The sequence below is a fragment of the Enoplosus armatus genome, chromosome 9, assembly GCF_043641665.1.
Source record: "Enoplosus armatus isolate fEnoArm2 chromosome 9, fEnoArm2.hap1, whole genome shotgun sequence".
In the NCBI taxonomy this organism is placed as follows: Eukaryota; Metazoa; Chordata; class Actinopteri; order Centrarchiformes; family Enoplosidae; genus Enoplosus; species Enoplosus armatus.
The window spans coordinates 13,657,988-13,679,559 of record NC_092188.1 but is presented as its reverse complement, the minus strand read 5'-3'; the positions used below and the strand labels follow the sequence as shown (position 1 = coordinate 13,679,559).

Below are 21,572 nucleotides of genomic sequence, written 5' to 3'. Positions count from 1 at the left end.
TGAAAGAGAAACACCACCCAGAGATGGGGACCTTTTTCTCATTCTGCAGTTTGCTGTATCAGCAGTTTGGAACAGCAGCACAATTGAATGGCTCTGCAAGGACCCAGTCAAGCGTCACACTGCTGACAGAGGGGAAAAATATATAACGCTAATAGATTAAGTGGTCATAGGAAGAATTAATGTCCTTGCTTTACCTTTGTCAACACATGTAGGATCATGCTGGTCTCTCTGCAGCTATGCTAAGCTACTGACAAGCTTCATTTGATTAGCAAGTGTCTGACAAGTCAGTGATCTTGATAAAAACAGACACTTTGTGCTTGTAGAACACAAGATCCAACAGCATGAGGACAGCAAGACAAAACTTTGCTCTACAGCACATCGAGTGATAAATAACTCCACAGGGTACTTTTAAGGCTTTATGGCAGCTTACTCTCTAGTATTTGGGCAACAGCTAAGATTATTATTATTATTTTTTATTTTACAATGAATTGATATAGAGCTGAAACAAATTGTCAATTAATCAGTTAGTTGATCAGCGAAAAAAAAGTAACTATTTTGATTATCGATTAACAGTTTTTCAAGTAAAAACACCAAAAGTTCTTTGGTTTCAGCTTTTCTGATGTGAAATTTTAGTTTTCTGCCTTTCTTTGTCTTATGTGATAAAATCTTTGGGTTTGTACTGTTGGTCAAATAAATAAGCACTTTGATATCATCGCCTTGGGCTTTGAGAAACTGTGATGGACAAAACCAAATGACCAAATGATTCATTGGTTTAATTGAAAAATAAAAATTCAGTTAATAACAGATTAATCAATAGCTCAAGCCATATATCTACAAATCATATAATCTATAGAGAAAAAGAAATGCCCATCCTAATTTCCTGGAACGAGTAGATGTCTTCAGATTGATTGTTTTGTCTGACCAACACGTCCAAAAGCCATAATATTTGTCAAATAATTTTCTGTCCAAAGACAAATCAATTAATCAACTAAAGGTTTCAACACTACCTATTACTTAAAGGCTCTTGGCAGTGCTTATCATTCTGCTTGCTCCTCTAAACAAAAGACAAATGCAGACATACTCCATATGCTCCACATATGCACCTGCATTAACTGGTCCCTCTTGTCTCTCCATCTTATTATTGTGTGATGAATATGGGGATAATTTACTTGGCTGATTGTAGGTGACATTCATCTACTGTATTGTATTAATTCTGATTGAAAACAGTACAGTTATGTATCTTTTTGGTGCTTGTGCCTGAATGACGTCACGTAATATATCTCCACCCTAACAAGTGTTTGACCTTTCAGTGTAATGTACCCTGCCCAGTCTTGAACGCACGCTCCCTCCTGCTTTCGTGAGATTTTGAAACTTCCTTTTTGGGGCTGTCTGGCTCTGCAGATGTTTCCTGAATCCACCATGTTCCCAACTCACTCCCCTCCCCAGTGGTGAAAGGCAAGGGAAGGACAGAGAGAGGGAATGTGTCATTCACTCTCAGTAGAGCCAAGTACAGAGAGATACCTGGAGTCTCTTCTGTGTGTGCCTCTCTGCTACAGAGGGATTTACTTTGGCTGCAGTGACAGAAGACTCTGTAACTCACCTGAGCAGCATACACAGAAACACACACTATACATACACTCATTTTTGAGCTGCTCACCTCCTCTTATACTTTTTCAAGAGTAGTGTGAGTCCTGCTGTTTTTGCCTGGTGGACAGCCAGTAGTTGGTGAGCCGGCGATGTCGTGGGACTGTGGCCTGAGGTACATGTTCTCCGTCTCTCCTGTGCTGCAGCAGGGGAGCATGCGCATCCTGCATGACAAGGAGGACCTGTCCAGACTGGAGATGGTCCAGAGACTGGCCAAGGATGGCTGCCGCTTCCTGCAGAGCCACAGCAAGGGCCCAGAGAGGACAAGTGAGGTGAGATACACAACAACAACACTGCTGCAGTCAGAACATTTTTTTTTTTACGACTATGTAACAACAATGTATCTTTCTTTGTCACAATGAAAACATCAGACATTTTTATGTCATTATGAATCCGACTCAATTAGCATACTTTATCTTTGAATATTCAGTTAGAGAACATTAGATAGTCCATTTTACTCTGGGCTCTACTGTGGTGTGTTTTATGATGTTTTGTGAGCATGGTGCCTAAGCATCGTTTCCCACACTCCCTGCAGGGTTCCATCCATCAAACCGATGTTAATTTGTTGTCTGTTTTTATTGGCCTCCATACGTTCTATAACGTCTCTGCTTTCTCTGAAGATGAATGTTGTCATTTAGATTCTATCCGGATTCCAAAAAGCTTTCTTCAGTTAAATGTGCCAAAACAGTCTATAGACTGCTTGTATAGTACAGTACAAGAGTACAGTATACTGTAGAGTACATTGCATTCATATGCATAAGAATGTACGTTATACATGCTCTGTATCCATTAAATTCAACATTGTCTATTTACAGTCGCAGTGTCTTTATTTAGAAACATACATTTAGAATACAGTTAGTCTCCGTCAGTATGGCAGCATCCTCAGGTTTCAGGACTTAACTAAAGGGACTGTATGTTCAGATCAACCTGCACACTTTTTTAAAAACATTACATCACTTGCCAGTTGGCTGCGTAGGAGACGTCTGATTGGCTGACCTCATGGTGGGCTCAGCTTCTCCCTTCCTGCCAGCTGTATCTGTGCGCTGAACTGAGCAACAATAGCAGGAAAAGTTGACGCAAGTGGACAGACCACCATGCCAAGACATTGTATGGTTTTAGGGTGGATTCCACTGCATCAGGTCTCTGACCTTTTCTGTAAACACGAGGCTAGTTCTCACTGTTGTTATTCAATAATATGACCTTTCGTATGTGATCAAATGTTATTGCTGCATCATACAACAATCAGTTTTACCTTTGTTGTTTTAGTAATATGCATTGTGCCAAAAGATTTTAATGTATAGCAACGGTTTGTGTGTATGTCATTTATGTAATCCCTGCAATAATGGCCAGATATGCCGACCTTGTATTTAATACTAGACATTATCTAGAAATATTAAGATTATGCGAGATTATCCAGTAGTGTTTCTAGATTATAGAATGGTTTAAAGTAATCCAATGATGCACATACTGTATTACATGTGACTCAAAAAAATATCCAAGGCCAGACATCAAAGAGCTTAGAAATCAGTTAAATCCCAGCTGGCGGAAACAGGGATGCTTAATATACAGTAGGCTGCACGTCTGTGAAAATGTGTGAGAGATTCTGGCGCAGAGAGATCATGAATGTTATGCAATCTTCTTAAATTTGAAGCCAAGCATGTTTCTGGGTCTGTTCCTTTGATAGTTTAGAGGCAAAACTATTCATAATTCATTTGGCTGTGAAAAGCCGTCAGGTTCAAATGTAATAGTTTACAGTTTTGACTTCTCTCTTCTTTTTGTCCTTTTACTTAAAACTTGCTGTTTTCAATTATTCAGGGGTATCAGAGAGTTGTGTACGATCATGTGTTGCATGTGCTTCGTACATCTGATTAGAACATAGAGCTGCTGTTCTCTGCCAACACATGAAGCATAAGAAAGCTTATGTTTTTATATAACATGGACATGCTCTTGTTTACAGTATAGTATCAGAGCTTAATGCATTAAACAGGAATTTCAGCTAATTACTGTCTCAGATAATGAAGTGCATCTGCAACAAAGGGTTCTTTGAAAACCTTAATCTTCCTCTTCTTCCCGTTCTGCATGATCCATACTATTCCTTGAGAGGAATTTAGTCCAGGTCTCTACCCTGTCAGGACTGACACCTTCCAGGTCCCTTTAAGTGTTCCATACCATGCATGCCAGACCTGCTGCAGTAGCACAGAGACATGCAGACAGAAAGTGTCCCTCCAGCCGGTGGAATGCATCTGGAACCCTGAAAGAGATCATTTGGCGGGACATGACTTTGTGCAGAGGCCTGATAAGTAGTGTTTACTCCTCTGCTGACGGTGGCCATGTTGGGAGGACTTCAGTGGGAGCTGTGAGTCGAGGTCACCTCCAGCCTAGGGTAGGAACTGTGCGGCCCCGGCACTCTGTTTCATTACAAGCATCCACTCTAGAGGCCTGATTGCGTTTTTGTATTGGGACACTGGGAACCACAAAGCCCAGTGCGCACTAAGTAGTGGCCTGCAGCAGCAGAGGCAGGGATCAATAATCTGTTGTGAGGAAAGGTGTGTTTGCTGTTTGACCTGTTAGCGGTACACTGAGACACTCTTAATTTTAATCAAGAATTGAACTTGCTTTGCTGTCACATAGTGAGACAGAAACAGTGTACTTTGACGAAGGGCACACAGTGTACGTCATGTCTTGATAAAGATAGAACCACCAATTTCTTTTTCCCAAGAACCAGGAAGGGAATCAGCGCAGCCTTTCCTTTCTGGGAATTTTCTAGTTCTTTGCTCATGCCCCTAGCCGTACATCATGCTGTTGGTCCTGTGACAGGATAATACAGTGTGTTATTGCACAGGAAACACCCCTAAGTATGTGACAGCAATTGTTATACATGCATGCGTGTGTGTGTATATGTGTTTGTATTAAGATAAAGAAGGAATAAAGTTGTCACTTTAACATCCAAACTTTGTTTGGAGTCACGAATCACAGCACTGAACGAACTGCCAGCAAACACTGCCATTAATGGTCCTTTCTGAGGGTTTGAAAACATCTGTTTATAGATGTGACTGTCATACTGTGTAACCTTAATGCTGAAAATATGGCCCACCCAGTGATGGACACACAGTTGTGGTTGTACTTGTTGTATTAGATATTGTATGTGTGTGTTTACATGTTCTATTCATCTGTGTATGTGTTGAGTATCTGCATTGTGTCTGTTTATGTATGTATGTCCACAGATCATAGATAAGTGTTAATGTGCCAGGAAGTCATCCTTAACTGAGGGGCTCTGGATGTTTCTCTGCAAAAGGCAATTAGGGTAGAAAACTGCAACCACTTCCATCCTGCCTGCCTGGTTAATTGCATGCACAGAGGCTTGTGTTGCATTGACTGATGGCTGGGGGTGGGGGGTGAAGTGGGGGTTAGCTGATGCAGGATGCATGTGCGTGCACTATACAGTGAACTCTTCATTAAGACTAATATCTCTGATCCAGACCCTCCATTGTCAAGCAGCAGCTACCAGCCATCTTTATACTTAAGAGATGCTGCAACAAGCCATTTTGTTTCAAATTGAGGGTTTAATTTAGATACTTTAGATACCTGAATATCCAGATTGACCAGTTATGTACAGCATCATATCCATCAAACTATAGTATGCTAGCTAGAAAATGAATAAAGGTACTCCTGCTTCAGATTTCAGACTCCTGTAGCAGTCAAAGTTGATGCATGGGCTCATTCCTGGTTATATTTTCTTGATATTGTCTTTTAATATGCTGGAACAAACGTAACCAAACATACCTACACGGATATCCCTTGTGATTTTAATTGTGTGACTGGTAGATCAGTCAATAAACCAATCAGTTGAAAAATGATTCAACAACAATTTTGATAATCAATTAATCATTAAGATTGAAATGTATTTTGGTATGTAAGTAATTACACAAACAATAATTAAAATCATTTATCAAGTAAAAAATGCCAAACATTTGCGGGTCCCAGTTTCTCTCCATGTAATATCTTTGGGTTTTCAAGCGTTTGTCGGACAAAACGAGCAATTAGAAGATGTCGGCTTAGGATCTGGGAAATTGTGATAAGGGCCATTGTTTGCTATTATTTGACATTTTTTAGACTAATCAATTGATTAATTTAAAAAACAGTGATTAAAAGATAATGGAATTAATTGGTAGTTGCAGCTCTACATCTGACGGCTTTAACAGTCTAAACCTAGACAGGGAGGCATTAAGAGATGATTTTGTTGGCCCGGTGAAGGTTTAAGGAGTGGGTTAGAGGACTTTTACTGTCTCTCACTGAGGTTTTGATTGATAACATGGTGATTGGGTGACATTGTGTGACTAAGAGTGAAACAGAGAGAGTGGGAGACAGTAGGCAACATGAGGATGAATTTATCATTCATAGCACCTCGTGGTGATCATAAGGACCTGCCATGTGAGTTGAAGCCTAAACTAATCTCTGAACCACTATTCCGTTGTTGGTGTGCAGAGTTGAGCCATATGACAGCTTGAAAATAGATTGTCTCTAGACACCACCCATAATTTAATCGGAATCAGTAATTAAAATGTGTGAGTCTTTTATGTTAATCCCTGAATGGGCTCCACCGATAAGGACTGAATAATGATATATGGAAATTCTCTTTCATTTACAGTGCTGGCTTTGACAGAGTATTATGATGGAAATCAGTGGTGATTTGTGTGAGTGGGAGAAAATTCAGGGGAATCTCCTTGGTGATAACACTCCCCCCCTCCCCCCCTTCTCTCTCCAGCCCCAGAGTGACGAGGCAGTCCGCGTGTGTCTGAGGGAGAGGGGCTACGATGTGCTGGTTCTCCAGAGACTGTCGTCAGAGCAGCCAGCCCCCTCTGCATCGGCGAGGGGAGGAGGGAGGAACAAGAGGTAAGCCTCTCCACTCCCCTCCTTCCTAGATTCCCTCCCTCCCTCTCTCACTATCTTTCTCTCCCTCAGCACTCTCCCTCTCATCATTCTCCCTCTCTCTCTCTCCGGATCACACACTCACTCAGGCATGCTTAGACCACAGCTCCCCATACATAAATGACTACATTAAATACATATAAGTAAGCAGCATGGGACTGTGAGGCAGAGCTCTGCTGGCTGCCTTCCCATTCAAGTCATTCGGGAGTTTTTTCAGCCGGGAACATACAGGGAGACCTCACTGTGCTTGAGAGATAGACAGCAGTGGACTCTGGGCTGTAGCAGCTGCAGGTGGATGGATGGATGGGTAAAGGGGGCATGCAGCAGTAACCACGGCAACGTTGCCGGTGTAAGGGCTCAGAGACTCTGCGAGGATGGGATCTCGCCCACAGCCGGCGAACCTGCGGCAGGAGGAGGGCAGGCTGCTGCATGCTGCCTTGGTGGAGCAGGAGGAGGACGAGGACGACGAGGAGGGCTCCGAGGAGAGCAGCAGCGACAGCACCAGCCGGGCAGAGCCGGTGACCATGCCCACCTTTGACGTCCCCTACTTTCGCTACATAGACGATGAGGGGACAGAGGGAGAGGAGGAATGGAGCAGCAGCCGCTCTCTGTCCTCTATTGAGGAGGACTCGTCCACTGACTCTGTTGTGTCTGACAGGTACATGGTGGTATCAGGGACCCCGGAGAAGATCCTGGAGCACTTGCTGAATGACCTGACACTGGACGACGACCAGGGGACAACACAGGGCAAAGAGTCAGGTCAGCATACTGTGATATCCTGAAACACCTTTCTCATCCATTTTACTGTGTTTTATCAGTGTGTGAATTAGCATTTTTTTATTTTACAGAGCAAAAATAAATATAAATAGGAGAATATGTAGTTTGTGTACCTACACAACTTTATGACTGTAGCATTTTTAAGGTGGTGTACTTGTACAGGTCCACAAATATTTTTGTGTGTTTGTGAAAGATAGATAGAAAGAGAAAAAGATGAATATCTCCCTTTACTTTCCGTTTTACTCTCTCCCCACCCCTCCCCTCTCTCTCGTAGAGGAGCTGGGGCAGCAGCTCCCTCTGGGCAATATTACTGGGCTAATCATGTGCTATAATTCACTGAATGGAAGTTTGAGCTAGTTCATTTAAAAGCCTTTCACAGAGATAAACGTTGCTCATATCTTTTGAGCGATGCCGTGACGGACTGCGTGACATGCAGTCCAGCCTCACAGCAACGACAAATCAACACATTTCCTCTCATCCCAGCAGGTACATGATAATGTGACACTGTTGCCAAGGCAGAGGAGACTCTGTTGTTTGATCTGGAATGATGGCTCATTGAGAGATGATGATTGAGTGCAGTAGTGCAGTTTAACAAGGAATACTAGAGAGAAAGGACGAACACTGTATAGGGGAGAAAAGGGTAAACAGGGAGGGAAGAAAAGGAGATGCAGATTTTTTCCTTTGAGATGGAGGTGGTCACAGATGATCTCTCATTGGGATGGAGGCAGGCTAACCCCATACCAGAGATCATTACTCATTCTGATGAGGAAGTGAATTAAATTGATCTAAATGTCCTCTCAGTAGATGTGCCTGCAGTTGCAAGATGGTCCATTTTACATGCACAAGATGTGTTATGTTGAATTACATGTTTTACCACTATAATTGAATATTTAATATTGATTGTAAAGTTAAACATGAAGCTAAATTAGCGAGTATTCCTTAGAGTTAGTGTATTCACACGATAAATCTGTACTAGAAGTGTGTGAGGGAACTGCAGAATCTGTGCTTTACCTTTTAGCTGATATCCTATGGACTCAGTAGTCAGTGTGCTGTTGATGAATCATTCACCATTAGCTCGCCTTGCAGTGAGTGTCTTGAAGTTAAGCCTCCATAGGGAGCTGTGGACCAAAGCATGATGCTGAGCGATGTTCCAGGGTCAAAGTGCCAGAGACCTGAGGAGGAGAGGGAATGAACTGAGTCCTGAACAGCAATTGATCTGCACTCAGTGATGCTTAATAGTCTGACTCCTGCTGGCCTTGGGCTTCTCTGTGTGGATCCTGAAGCTCTACATGCTCTAGTGCTACTGCTAAGTGTGCCCTTGGAAATTCAGCTCACCAGGAGCATGATAGCGTGAGATCCATCATCAGAATCATCAGAATCAGAATCAGAATCAGAAATACTTTATTGATCCCCGGGGGGAAATTATACAGTACCGGTGCTCCCATTCAAGAGTAAAAAGTAGCATAATTTAGAACTAAAAGTATGTACAAAATATAAAAATAAGAAATAGAAAATAAAAAATATACACATTTACAGTATTTAAGTGAACAATGAAGTAAAAAAAATATATACAATAACAATGTATATGTATGTGTATACATATATATATATGTATGTATGTATTGCACTGAAGTGTATGACTATATATGTATTGCACTTAAACATTTAAGAATAAATAGTGAGGTAGTGTATGAATATAAGAATAAATAGTGATGTAATATATGATTTCTTTTTTCTTCAAAAAGAAATGTATTTGAGCATCCACCAAGCTGCCGTGTTTGGTCTTTCTCTCAAGGAGATTGTAAAACAACATGACAGATGATTGGAGCAGATTATTGATATTGCGTTTAGAAAGCCAATTCTATCTCAACATGGCAGCACTACAGAGTGCACAACATTAACAATGCAGAGAAGTTGGTCTTTTTGCAAGAGATGGCACTTTTCTGAAAGCACCACAGGCATGTTTGAGGGAAAGCAAACGAGAACCACTGCAGTAGTCTATACTGTGGAGATCTCCGATATGCTATCGTTTCCTTCCGTGGGCTAGCTTTGTGGGTAGCATTCACAAGTGTTCAGTGTTGCCGTCTTTGCTGTGCCCAATCTCTGAGTGCAGCTATTGATTCCAGCTCTGCACAGATCCACGCTGCACTCTGCCAGCTCTGAAACACATGTGATGGTACATTTGTGTTCTTAATGAGAGGATGTTCCTGCTCTTAAAATGATGCACCGTGCCGGGAGATGTTGATGCTTAATTGTAGTGAAAATGAACATCACATTAAGTGAGCGGATATAAAATTTAAAGATTCTAAATGCAGACTATCATAATAATTTAAGACCTTTACACCAAGAGGATGTCTTCTGGTGATTACTGAGGCAATAATTGACACATTAACATGCTTATTTCAAAGGCTGCATTGATCCATTTTATGAGTGCTTATTGGAATGCAAAAGGGATTGGCAGGTTGATTGACAGGCTGATTGATTTCCCAGTAGATTGACGAGCTAGATCAATGAATCCATTCCGCGTTTCCTCTGAAAAGGAAACTGAATTTGTTTTGGTTTGAGTGTCTGAAAGGAGGATACAGTGTGGTGGAGCATTAAACATCAGTGCAGAATACACTTTTTTTCACTTCTCTGATCCAGGAGAACTAGTGACGAAAACTGAAAATTTTAAATAAAAATGGTGTGATGTGTAGGAGTCAACCCAACAGACTGTTAAACTTTATTTACACAACACAATTCATGCATAAACTAACATATCCTCTGCTTCTAACTGTTTGGATTAAGTTGTACTCTGCAGGACATTCCCTGCTTTTTTGCTGTGTTACCAAGAAAAACTTGAGAATATGACTTTAGGTCGTAAGATTAAATATTTATTCTGTTTTCCAACTTCAAAAAACTTGCAGAATGTACAGCCTGGGGAGTAGCATGTACGCTGTAACTCATGAGAAAGTGTTTCAGTTAAGAGAGCCTGGAGAAAATACACAAATGCACAGCAGTGTCAGTGAGTAGTGCACGGTGAATGTGTGTGTACAGTATGTGGGTGGATGGGCGATCTTTTGTGTGTGTTGCTTTCTGGCTTTGTGTTAAGGTGCATTACTGTATTCTTCAACAGAGCTACATGTGTACGAGCGTAACCTCTCATAAGCAGGGAGTGATGCATCCACAGCTGCTCTGCACGGATTAACATAATGATGTCAGGGAGTCCTGTGGACCAGAACGCACACAAAGGCCCGGGAAGCCAGTGTGAAATTAAAGGGGAGAATCTACAATTCTGGGTGTGAGGCACACTTACAGGGGGGCTGAGAGGAGGTTGGCCCTAATAGGATTTGTAAAGCTTTAAGCTTGTGGCAGCGCATCATGTCTGGGAGTTACTGTCCTTTTTTTCTTTATGCCTTAGAAATGTATTTTAGTGGCTTTTATGTCAATTTGTGAAATACACTTGTCCTACAGTGTCCTACGAATAATTACTTAAATTTGAATGAGATTCAGGGAGGAAGGACTTTGTATGTGGTTTTGAAAAGAACTGATGAAATAAAAGAAGTCATGTTTAGTACTTTTTTTTATCAAAAATAAGTGTTGTGATGATGTAGACTGTACGTGCATTTCGTGTTACGGGGACTTGTCAAAGTGACCCGGTGATCTATTTGACCAGCGTTGATTTAATCCATTTACAGAAACACTTAACCCATGTGTAACCTTGGGGAGAAATCACACAAGGATACGGTGGCAGCATAAACTGCTGTAAACACATTAGGATGATGACTAAGCAATATCAGATTGCTTTTCTGTTTTCAAGATAATCACAATGAAAACATAGACTTCATCAGAGGTCAGAGAGAGTCGACTGACACATTAACATTATTGGCTTATCTTTTACTGATACAACCTGCTCTGGGGAATGTGTGAGATTGAAGATAAAGCCGGTGAAGGCTTGTTTGAACATGTTGAAGAATCCTCACTGGTTTCAGCACCAGAGAATTCTCTGAGGCTGACCATGGAGAATAATGTGCCACTGAAAGGTCTCTCACATTATGCTGGCCTCTGAAGTGTCTCTGCTTAGTGCTTGCTAACTGATATTTGATAGCAAAGAATGAGCTCTCCTTCTGGTATTATTAGGATGGAATAGGAAAAAACTGAAGCCAGGTCTCGGAGCTGCCATCTCAATTAAAAGTACTGGCCTACTGTGTGTGCAGCTCAGCAAACATTAATCATACAGTTGTCAGGATCACTGGTGTACCTGCCCTCCAGCATCCTGTAACATAGTATTATATCTAATGAGGCTGTGTATAGGATTTATACGATGGTCTGCACAGAATTGTTAATTGTTAAACATGTTTTTTCAGTGAGACGTCTCGTATATTTTATAAATCCATTGAACTAGTAGAAGTTGAACTGTTTCTGAAGTTATAATACTGAAAGATGTTCCATTTTTTTGTCTGTTGTCTTGTTAATAGTGTGTTTCTCTTTGCAGATACACTTCTGGACGACTTTCTGCTGACCTACCCAGTGTTCATGTCAACCAGTGATTTATGTCAAGCACTGCTGGGACAATATCCTTGAACACAGGAACATTATTACAAAGATTCACACATAATAATAACCCTCTTTTATGACAGGCATAGATGTTTTATACAACAACATGGCTGCTTTATTGACTCAAAGCTGCTTCACTTCACTCAGCTGTGTTCAGCCAACATTCTCTCTTGCTGCATATCCTTAAATCAACATCACACACACACACACACACAAACACACGCGCTGGCTTTATTCATGCTTCATTGTATACTGCATTTGATGTCAGCAAATAGATCTCGCCCTCCATCTGTGCTGAAGCCTTAACCGAATCCCACCTATTGCACCAAGCGTTATAGAGGGAAAGAGGACAGGAAGGAGGCTCTGGAGAGGAAACGAAAAGTCCTGCACCTGGTGTCACAGTGGATGGCTCTCTGCAAAGATTTCCTGCGGGAAGACGAGCATGTCAAACTGTTCATGAAGGTAGGAAATATAATTGCATGAGGAAAAGGGTGGAAACTGGGTGTGAGGTGAACTTAATATGGGAGAAATGAAAATTGACATTTCCTTCCAGACTTTGTGTCGTTACGTGCTGGATGATCTTTATGAGCACCCGGCCCTGGAGACGGATGTGAGGGAACTGCAGAAACTGTACCAGCTGCATCGCAGACAGTGAGTGACCATATGATAACTTACTTTGTCATTATAAGTTATTAGTTATTAATTCAATACATACATACATAAATGATATATAAAATGGAAGAGCTGATGTATTTATTGATATGAAAGTCTGGGTGTTTACAACAGCAAGTATGACTACGACTGTTGGAGGTCTGAAAAGAAGCAGAGATACTAGCTGGTCACAGAGTACAAAGAAAGAGCTCCTTCTCTGTCTGGTGGCTTCATGTAGCCTCTCATCAATGAATCCATTCAGAGGTTGAAGAGTAATTGCAGTGTTCTGGCGTGTTATGCACGGAAATATGAAGGTCATGGAGCTCTTTATGTTGAATCTAGGAATACAGGAATTTTGAGAATAAATGACGAATAAAATTTTTCTCACTTGGCTTAAAAAAAAATGCTCCACCACTTGTTTACTGGACTCAGTTTCAAGTCTGCTGGCTATTAATGGTGTCATGAGTATAATCCCACATCCCACATATATATATATATATATATATATCCATATATATATATACATATATATCCATATATATATATAAACGCAGTGAGACACATCATTATGGCTTCTGACTTGTTGACTAATAAAGGAACTATGTATGTAACACATGTATATGTGCAATGTACTGAATGTGTGTATACATGCACATATACAGTATATAGACAGACAGTCATGCTCATATACACACAACACAACTACACACAAACAAACTAAGATGATTTTTTGAGTGACTCAACTAAATACAGATTCAGATTTGTTATTGAATGCAGTAAAAGTATTTGAAAATCCTTTTGTAATCGCGCACTCTTCCTTTCCCATATATATTCTCAGCTCAGCTCAGTCTCAGCTTTATGCTGAACTATTATATTAAACTATTATATGCATAAAGTAAGTCAGTGATTCTTGTTCATTAAGTACCGTTTGTGTGCATAATGATGTACATTAAACATATATAACATTCAATCAAACAGATTTCCTTGATGAATATCTTGACTATTGGTCAGTTTTTGTTGTTGTTAAAGTGGAACTGTTGCTTAGCTACAATTTCCAGGTTTAATAAAAACAAGCATCATGTTGCTCTTTGACATTACAGTGTAAACAACCCCCAGTCGCCAGACACATTGCCACACCCGTGTCCCCCCCTTACCCTCCCTCAACCACAGCCTCCAATCCGATCCTGTCCCTGGGGATGCTCCAACCTGCCGCCCATTAGAAACCAGTGCAGATAATTCAACCTGACTCCGCTGCCATTATCTGGGCCTGCTTTATTCATGTTCATACCCAGGGAGGGAGACCCACGACACCCACTCCTTTAAAGCCGTGGACTTGTGTGGGTGTTACTAACTGACATGCTCTACTATTTATGAGCTTTTCACAATCAGGCTCACCCCGGGGGAGGACAAGGTTGACTGCTTTGTGGCAATCTGCTGCCGAGAGAAAATCTAAAAGGTGTCATTTTTTATAGAAAAAAGCTTAATTTAGTCTTTTTCTCTCGTCAACTTCCATCTGGCCTTTGTGCAAAATAAAAAAGCTCAAGTCATATGTGAAAGCTTAGGGATCAAACACCACTTGTTCTCTTGCACTCTCTCGTCATGTAGCGTTATAATTCACTGAGCACATTGACACCCAGTGACTCTGTTTTTTGAGGAGTAAGAGAGTGAATTATATCACAAGCTCTGTTTTGACATGACAGTGGGAATCAGGATTTTCATTAGTGCAGGACTTGCTGCTGGCCAGCGCAAAGGGATCCCTCAGGGCAGGCTTTGTGCCAACATGCCTATTGTGATGCAGAGCCCAGTAAAAGCTGAGGGATGATAATGGACACGCGGCTATCCATCATGCTAGCTGGGCCTAACTGATGGGAATAGGGTGATTAAATGAAGGGATCACATTGGAAGGTCTAAAAAAAAACTACAAGGCACTCTAATCTCGCCTTGACACGGATCTTAAATAATGGACTGAACGCAGCAGAGGAGTTTATATGTACATTCACTTCGCCATGATTATACAGTGTGTGGATGGTGATGTTGTTTTTGTTCTCGACAAAGTTGCAGCCTGAGGAAAAAAAGTATTTTCAGGACAAAGTACAATCATTCTTTTTGTGCATGTGTAGGCACATGATAGTTTTCACATTTTTATTTTCTTCTTCTGTTTCCAGTACGGTGGATGAATATTCCCCTCAAAGAAAGGTGAGTTTGTGTTTGCTCTGTTTATTTATTTATGTTTATTAAACAAGAGCTGGCTGCCCGCTTCCACATACTAGTATTGGGTGTCGGAGCTATTGTCCTCACATTTCCTGCTAAAGACATTGTTCTGTAGTTCAACCTAAATGCCCAAATGTTCTCAGGCAATATGAGTGTGTGTCAAAATCCACGCATTTCCCTCCTTTTTAGAGCAAAGCACTTTTCCACCAATTGAGCCTGAAAGAGAACGGGCTCCAGTCCAGAAGCACCCAGAGGGAGACCAAGGAAGGTAAGTCGTAAAACATGCCGTCCTTTCACACATTCCTCCCGTCATACGTTTTTTCCAAAGCTGTTGAAAGGAGACATCAAGTCTGAACAGTAGAACAATGGGAATCTTTCCAGGGAATGAATGAGAAGGTTTGGAAATGCAAATACTTCAGTCATGACTTGTCTCATTGGGATCAGCTTCTTTTAAAGGGCAGGTTCACCAAGATTTAAAAGAACAAACAAACAGACCAGTTACATCTCATGCTATCTGCTGAGGTTTTGAGATACCTGTGTTAGAGGTTTCTTCTTCTGGATAGTAGTGATGAATGAATAGTTATACAGTGGTGTAGATAATGAATAGTTTTAATTTGAAGTACTTTCAATCAAAGGATTTGTCCCCACTGACCCTTTGCCGTCATCAGTCCTCTACAGCTGATCACAGAGTGGTTACTCTGGTGGCTTTGCTCAAGGTCACCTTATCAATAAGGGGCAGCCCTGTTATATCCTTTCCTTCCTGTTCTTTCTGAGACAGCAGCAGGTGACATCATTAATTGGTTTCTTTCTGGTTGTGTGTGCTAAATGATAAATGATGATGATAAAAGATAACCTGGAAAGAAAACATGCATAAACTCTGCCCTCCATTGAAAATGCCCTGCCCAAAATGTTTTACATCAGCTCTCAGAGCAAAGTGGGCAACTGTCCAAGACCCCCCAGGGGCCCCGAATACCCCAGGGAAATTTTGGTAATTTTATTATTTGAAGATTTCCAAGGGAAATTGCACCAATAGAATACAATATCTCTGAGGCGATTCCCACATTATAAGTTTTGTGGCCCTGTGTTATAATCTAGTTTCAAGAGATTTATTTATTATTTATTATATATAAAACCTGAATTCAGCCATTCAGTATTACTCCAGGATCTGACGACTGGTTTGTGTCTGGTTGTATAATGAAGCTATCATGTATACCCTACTGTGTTCGCTGGCCATGGGCCGAGCTGCACTTCATGTAAGTGCTGCGCATTCTATATTGTACCTTAGTGAAACTTTCTCTCTGTTACAGTGCTGTGTCATGTGTACATCACCATGGACTCTTACCTCAGTATGAGGGCCCATGCTGGCGTAGTGGCCCAGGAGCTGCTGCAGGCAGCGGCAGAGAGGATGGATGTCCCACAGGGGGAACTGGTTCTAGTGGCTGTCACTTACCCTGGAGGTGAATACCTTTCTAACTAGCCAGCTACAGTACATATCAGCCACCACTACAGTCATCACAGCGCTATGTGATAACTTACACTCACTAGGGGCAGTCTGAACAGGAAGGGAGAAGTTACATCTGTTGTCTGTTGCACTTTTGATGATGTAAAAAAAAAAAAAGACGAGAAGAAATTAAAAGTAAATATTTTCTGTGAAAAACTATAGTGTTTTACTTTCTCACAATATTTCATACTAGTCAGACAGACATGAATGTGTGAGATTGTAATCAACAGAACTGACCTAAATATCTCTCCAGTGATTTCAGCTAAAAGGCAGAAGCATTTACAGTCCAGTAATATAAAGTCAGTATCTGTTATCAGCCACTGAAGTGACTGGCTACCTCAGAGTGCAGCCTGACACAGCGAGTCTTATCTCTTGCCACTGATAGCTGCTGACACGCTGCCTGACAGATTTTTAATGGTATTCTGCTGTTTGCGATATGTTTTCTCCCCTGCAGGAAGGCTCCTCCTGCAGCCTCAGGATAGAGTCTTCTCCGATTCTTTACGGCCGGTGGGGAGGCTGCATGTCTGCAGGAAGGACCTGGGTGAAGTCCTTGTAAGAATGTCACTGCAATGTGTCACTTCAGCTTACAACATACTGTACATGTACTGTAGTGTCAAAACAGTGTCCCCTGTTAGTTCATACAGATACATCCATACATCAGCTCAGAAGCAATGAATAAGACAATCTATAATACAATGCATATGCAGCATAGCTGAGGTTATGTTAGAAGCTTCAAAACTGAATTAAAAATGTTCTTTCTAATGTCTAAAGAAAAACTGGAAAAATGCAGCGCCCTGATCTTGTCAGTTTGTTTTCCCTCTTCAGAACCCGTTCACAGACAACTCAGAGCTGCAACAGAGGACGGCTCGCATGCTCAGTTTAAACACATGGGACGTGGCTGTTGCTCTCACCAATGTTGACTGGACCATCTTTGACTCAATACATGAGGTTTGAATACTTGTAAACACTTTTAAAAGACATCGGGCATGACGTTAGCATCACACGCCATGCTCTGCTCAACTCATGATGAGTATGTGTTGTTATTGTTTTTTACAGCAAGAGCTGGTCTATTTCACCTTCAGCCGCCACAGCAGCAGTGGCCACACTGTGGCGCTGGAGCTGCTGCTGCAGCGCTGCAATGAAGTCCAGCTCTGGGTGATGACCGAAGTGCTGCTGTGCCCAACGCTCTGCAAAAGGGTCCAGCTCATCAAGAAGTTCATCAAGATTGCTGCCCAGTTAGTAGCTTTTCTCACAAACGTTTACATTTTGATTACAGATTTATTGATTGTGATCATATACACATGCTGGCTTCTCACACTGTTGGCCTACACTAGTGCATTTCAGCCCCATTTGCTTGGGGATGCTGCCCCCTCCAGTGGCAACCGGACAAACTGCATCTATTTCTGTGCTGTTGAGCTGCGCCCCTGGAAGTAACTGAACTGTATGCTCTGTTGATCTTTTATAGCTGTAAAGCTCAGAGGAACATCAACTGTTTCTTTGCCATTATAATGGGCCTGAACACTGCAGCTGTTAGCCGCCTCAGTCAGACATGGGAGGTAAGGATGTTCTTCTTTTCTTACAGACAGGAATTGTTTTTCATCTGTGTCACCTTTATAGCATCTGAAAAAAATTAATCCTGTTATTGTCTCTGCAGAAAATTCCTGGGAAATTCAAAAAGCTGTTTTCAGAGCTGGAGACAGTTACAGTAAGTATAATTCATGGCACTCGTTTACAGTACACTGTATATATCTGTTTAGAAATGAAAAACAATGACATTAACCCACTCTAACAGGCTAACAGCACAAACCCGTGCTTCACTGTGTATGAGGCAAAACAAACAGATGTTTTTAATTTCCAAACATCAGGCGAAAACATCAGGTGCTTTAGATGATCATTAGTCTCTAATGCTGCCGTAAATTAGCTCCAACAAAGCATGCATGCTCAGGCACACACAGTCACCCCCCGGAGTATTAGACTCATTCGTTTTGAAAATGTCTTCACAGGATCCCTCGCTGAACCACAAGGCCTACAGGGACTCCTTCAAGAAGATGAAGGCGCCAAAGATCCCCTTTCTTCCTCTGTTACTGAAAGGTGCGCTCATTATTCTTCAGTCCTCACGACTAGTCTAAATCTAGGAGGAGAGCACCGTGACATAATTCTATCAGGCAGATTTGACATGTAGAAACAAATGGACATTTTCATCTGAAATACCTGTTGTTGAATACTAACTAACTATGTGTATGTTTCAGATATTACGTTCATTCACGAAGGCAACAAGACATTCCATGATAACCTGGTCAATTTTGAAAAGCTGGTAAGTTCATGAACCCCTTATAGCATTTTATACTTCTGCACAGAAATCATACAGCAGTGCTGAATGTTGAAATGTCACGTTTGATGAAGCCTGTGTCCATCTTTATTTCCAGCACATGATAGCAGACACAGTGCGGCTCATCCGGCAGTGTCAGAAAGATCACATGGGTCAGTGAAATTACTCAAAGTTTTCTTTCTAATTCTGGCCTTCTTAGAATCAGTGATGTAATGGCATTATAAGTGAATAAAACATCAGTGGAAGGTAAATCACCAAATCTGTAGAGAAAATCAGTACATTTTGAAATACACGATCTCCATATAGTTTAAATCAGGTTAATACTACTTACTGGGATGTCCACAATCATTTCACCTTTTCCTCTTTGTGGTACACAAACTTGTCCTTTGATTAAAGTGATCCAAAGATAACAAAAGTTGGTTTTTATGGCATTTTTACAGCATTTGATTTGATGTTTTGTTTATCATCACTATGGTGATGTGATTATGTTGAAGATTCACATGCACGCACATTCATTTAGAAAAATAGGAGAGTCGTCTTGGAAGTAAAACATTTTCTTTCCTTCCAGGAAACGGCATCCCCCAGAAGAGCAGCTCAGAGGTGCGAGCCTACATTGATTATCTTCATATCATCGACAATCAGCAGACTCTGTTTGAACTGTCACACAGGCTGGAGCCTCGTGCTTAGAGAGCGGCTCTCGCTGCACTTCCACCTGCGTCAGCCAGAATGTCAGATTGCCAAGGAACCATCCACCATCACTATTGCCGTCTCATCTATCTCTCTCTCAGGACTAAGTCAGCAATCGGAGAACGCTGCATGATCCTGGCCGACCACAGGAGGGAGCCACCCAATCAGGAAACCTCTCAGCAGAGACGGGAATAAGCAGCACGTTAGGTTAAATGCATAAATGTTTGCATAGATCATTGATCAAGAACACCTGAAAGCAGTGAGTCTAGATCTGCAGGTCCAAACCTGCTGCTGCTATTATGTTACTTCCAACAGATGGCTGGCAGGTGTAGAGCTGTTCTGACAATGACCCAGCAGCGCCCCTCTGTGGAGAATCAGCACTCTGCAGGTGAAGTGCTTCCCATCTAATAAAAAGCTACAGGAACAAATGTGCAAACGAAGTATTGAGCATGGAAGTTCATTCTTGACTTATGGAATAGTGTGTGGACACGATCCCAACTCAGAGGTCCCTTTAGCCTTTTTGGAGCTTTCAAACACATCACAAAGTGACTGAGGTCATAAGATGCAGATTAAGTCACGATACATTGTTTCGTATTTTCAGACAGTGTTTATAGATCTGGCAGCAGAGGGTTGTTTCATCAGATTTAACCAAAGAGTATTTCAGTCCTATTCTGCACACACATACTTCTTGGAGTTCGTCACGATCCAGATGTTCTCTTTGCCGGATAAGTCATTAATAAATCAGTACAGTGTATGCACAACAAGCTGATGTCTTGCTAAACTGAATCAAGATGACAGAAATTGTGAAAATGATAGTTAAATATTTAACATTTTCATATATTATTTTCATTATCTATTTTTACATTGCTGAATTCTCTTACCATATCGTTTTCTATTGTTTAACCATAAAGTGCAGTGTATTAGATGAGGCAGTTCAGATGGTATTAGAGCAGGAAATTAGAAAAGAATACGCAGTATATAGTGTATTTCTGCGTGTGTGTGAAAACTTGTTTGTCCTGTGTGTGAGTAACAACACGTGTGTCAGTGCCATAAAAATGCCCATTCAAATGAATGCTAGTTGCTCATCTTTCTGAAAAGCACTGGTGTAAGGATCTCCATCTAGGTGAGCTATGGACAATCAGTTACATGAAGCAGCAGACCCACACTGATACATCTCTGTGTTGGTCTTTAAAGTTCAGTTTGAAACACAATACAGTGAATTTTTCCTCATATTAGAGGACCAGTTTTGGTTTGATTTGTTGAGGTTTGGAGTACCAGAAATTAGCATTTGAAAAACTCTGCAACAACCAGTGACATGGTGACTCACAACAGCGCACGATAACTCTTCTCCTGAACAGTTTCACTGAGAGTTCAGCCAGATGCTACTGAGCTCCTCAGCTGAGCTACAGCTCATCTTATTTATCCTCAGTAAATGTATGGATAGATATTGTCGAGGAAAAATAACTTCTATTGTGTTTTAGCGTGAACAGTCCCTATAAGTAAAGAGCAATAGCAAAGTACTACAGCACCTTCTGGACAATAAACAGTAGAGAAAGAGGAAGAACAATAGAAGCCATTTGTTAATGTACAGTGTGTAGTAACACAACTGTATACAGCTGTATAGTGTGTAGTCATAGAAGATACAGTATTTATTCTCTAAATTGGTTGACTTAAAACTTTCACTTCTTCCCGAAGGTTAAGCCATTTTCAGTAGGCGTTGTGAAGTGTTGTAGATGGAAATTTGCATCATATTCTTGAAATTGTATTTGTATATTTTGGTTTTTGAAGCCCACAGTGAACATGGAGAGAACATGCTTTAGCAGTATCTATCAGTTGATTCTGTTTATACTGTATAGATATGTTGAAATTCTGGATAAGGATATTTATTTATTTCAGAATTATTATTTATTATTATTCAGTTTGATTTCATGTTTTTTTTGTACGCACTGATTTGGCTGGTCTGCATGAAATGGCAAACCATGGATTGACCACCAGTGTCAACTGTGCATGCAATAAAATATTTTTCATCATCACGAGTTGGTTATTGTGAAACATAAATATACACATGCATGAGGTGGTGACGTTCTAACAGACAAATGGGACTTTCTAACTTTTACACCAGCGATGCTCAGGTTAACCCAGGTTAAAGCAGAGACAAACATTATAGCAGTACAGACTACGATAATAGATTAGAGACTGACTGTCCATTGCTAATGCATTTAGAATAGTGTCAATGTGAAACTAGTACAAGAAAAAGTGCCTAAAAGAACGCAAAAGGCACATTATCAAACATACACAATGAACTAT

General features: G+C 41.1%; 1 protein-coding gene across 4 annotated transcripts; it reads left to right on the top strand.

The window, feature by feature from the left end:
- The first annotated feature begins 1,736 nt into the window (after positions 1-1,736).
- LOC139290288 (rap guanine nucleotide exchange factor 5-like) lies at positions 1,737-19,675 on the top strand. 4 transcript variants are annotated; one of them, XM_070912016.1, is made up of 19 exons: positions 1,737-1,916; positions 6,410-6,537; positions 6,935-6,947; positions 7,215-7,332; positions 11,825-11,903; positions 12,204-12,348; positions 12,440-12,537; positions 14,703-14,733; positions 14,938-15,016; positions 16,056-16,205; positions 16,704-16,801; positions 17,075-17,197; positions 17,306-17,484; positions 17,715-17,805; positions 17,904-17,954; positions 18,253-18,340; positions 18,499-18,563; positions 18,676-18,730; positions 19,147-19,675. In XM_070912016.1, exons 1-19 carry the CDS (start codon positions 1,737-1,739, stop codon positions 19,263-19,265), a joined length of 1,890 nt encoding a protein of 629 aa, XP_070768117.1. In that variant the 3' UTR covers positions 19,266-19,675. The 4 variants fall into 4 exon arrangements, with proteins under 4 accessions (XP_070768117.1, XP_070768116.1, XP_070768115.1 ...); XM_070912017.1 differs by lacking the exon at positions 6,935-6,947 and adding an exon at positions 3,074-3,084 and having other exon boundaries at positions 1,824-1,890; positions 7,232-7,332; XM_070912015.1 differs by lacking the exon at positions 6,935-6,947 and having other exon boundaries at positions 6,416-6,537; positions 7,232-7,332.
- Positions 19,676-21,572: the final 1,897 nt, after the last annotated feature.

What these genes read in the sequence shown, in the direction of transcription:
- LOC139290288 (XM_070912016.1), top strand. Translation starts at nt 1,737, where the DNA reads ATGTCGTGGGACTGTGGCCTGAGGTACATGTTCTCCGTCTCTCCTGTG. An exon ending in TACCAGCTGCATCGCAGACA is followed by an intron (nt 12,538 to 14,702) that starts GTGAGTGACCAT and finishes TTCTGTTTCCAG; the next exon opens with TACGGTGGATGAATATTCCC. An exon ending in CAGAGCTGGAGACAGTTACA is followed by an intron (nt 17,955 to 18,252) that starts GTAAGTATAATT and finishes ATGTCTTCACAG; the next exon opens with GATCCCTCGCTGAACCACAA.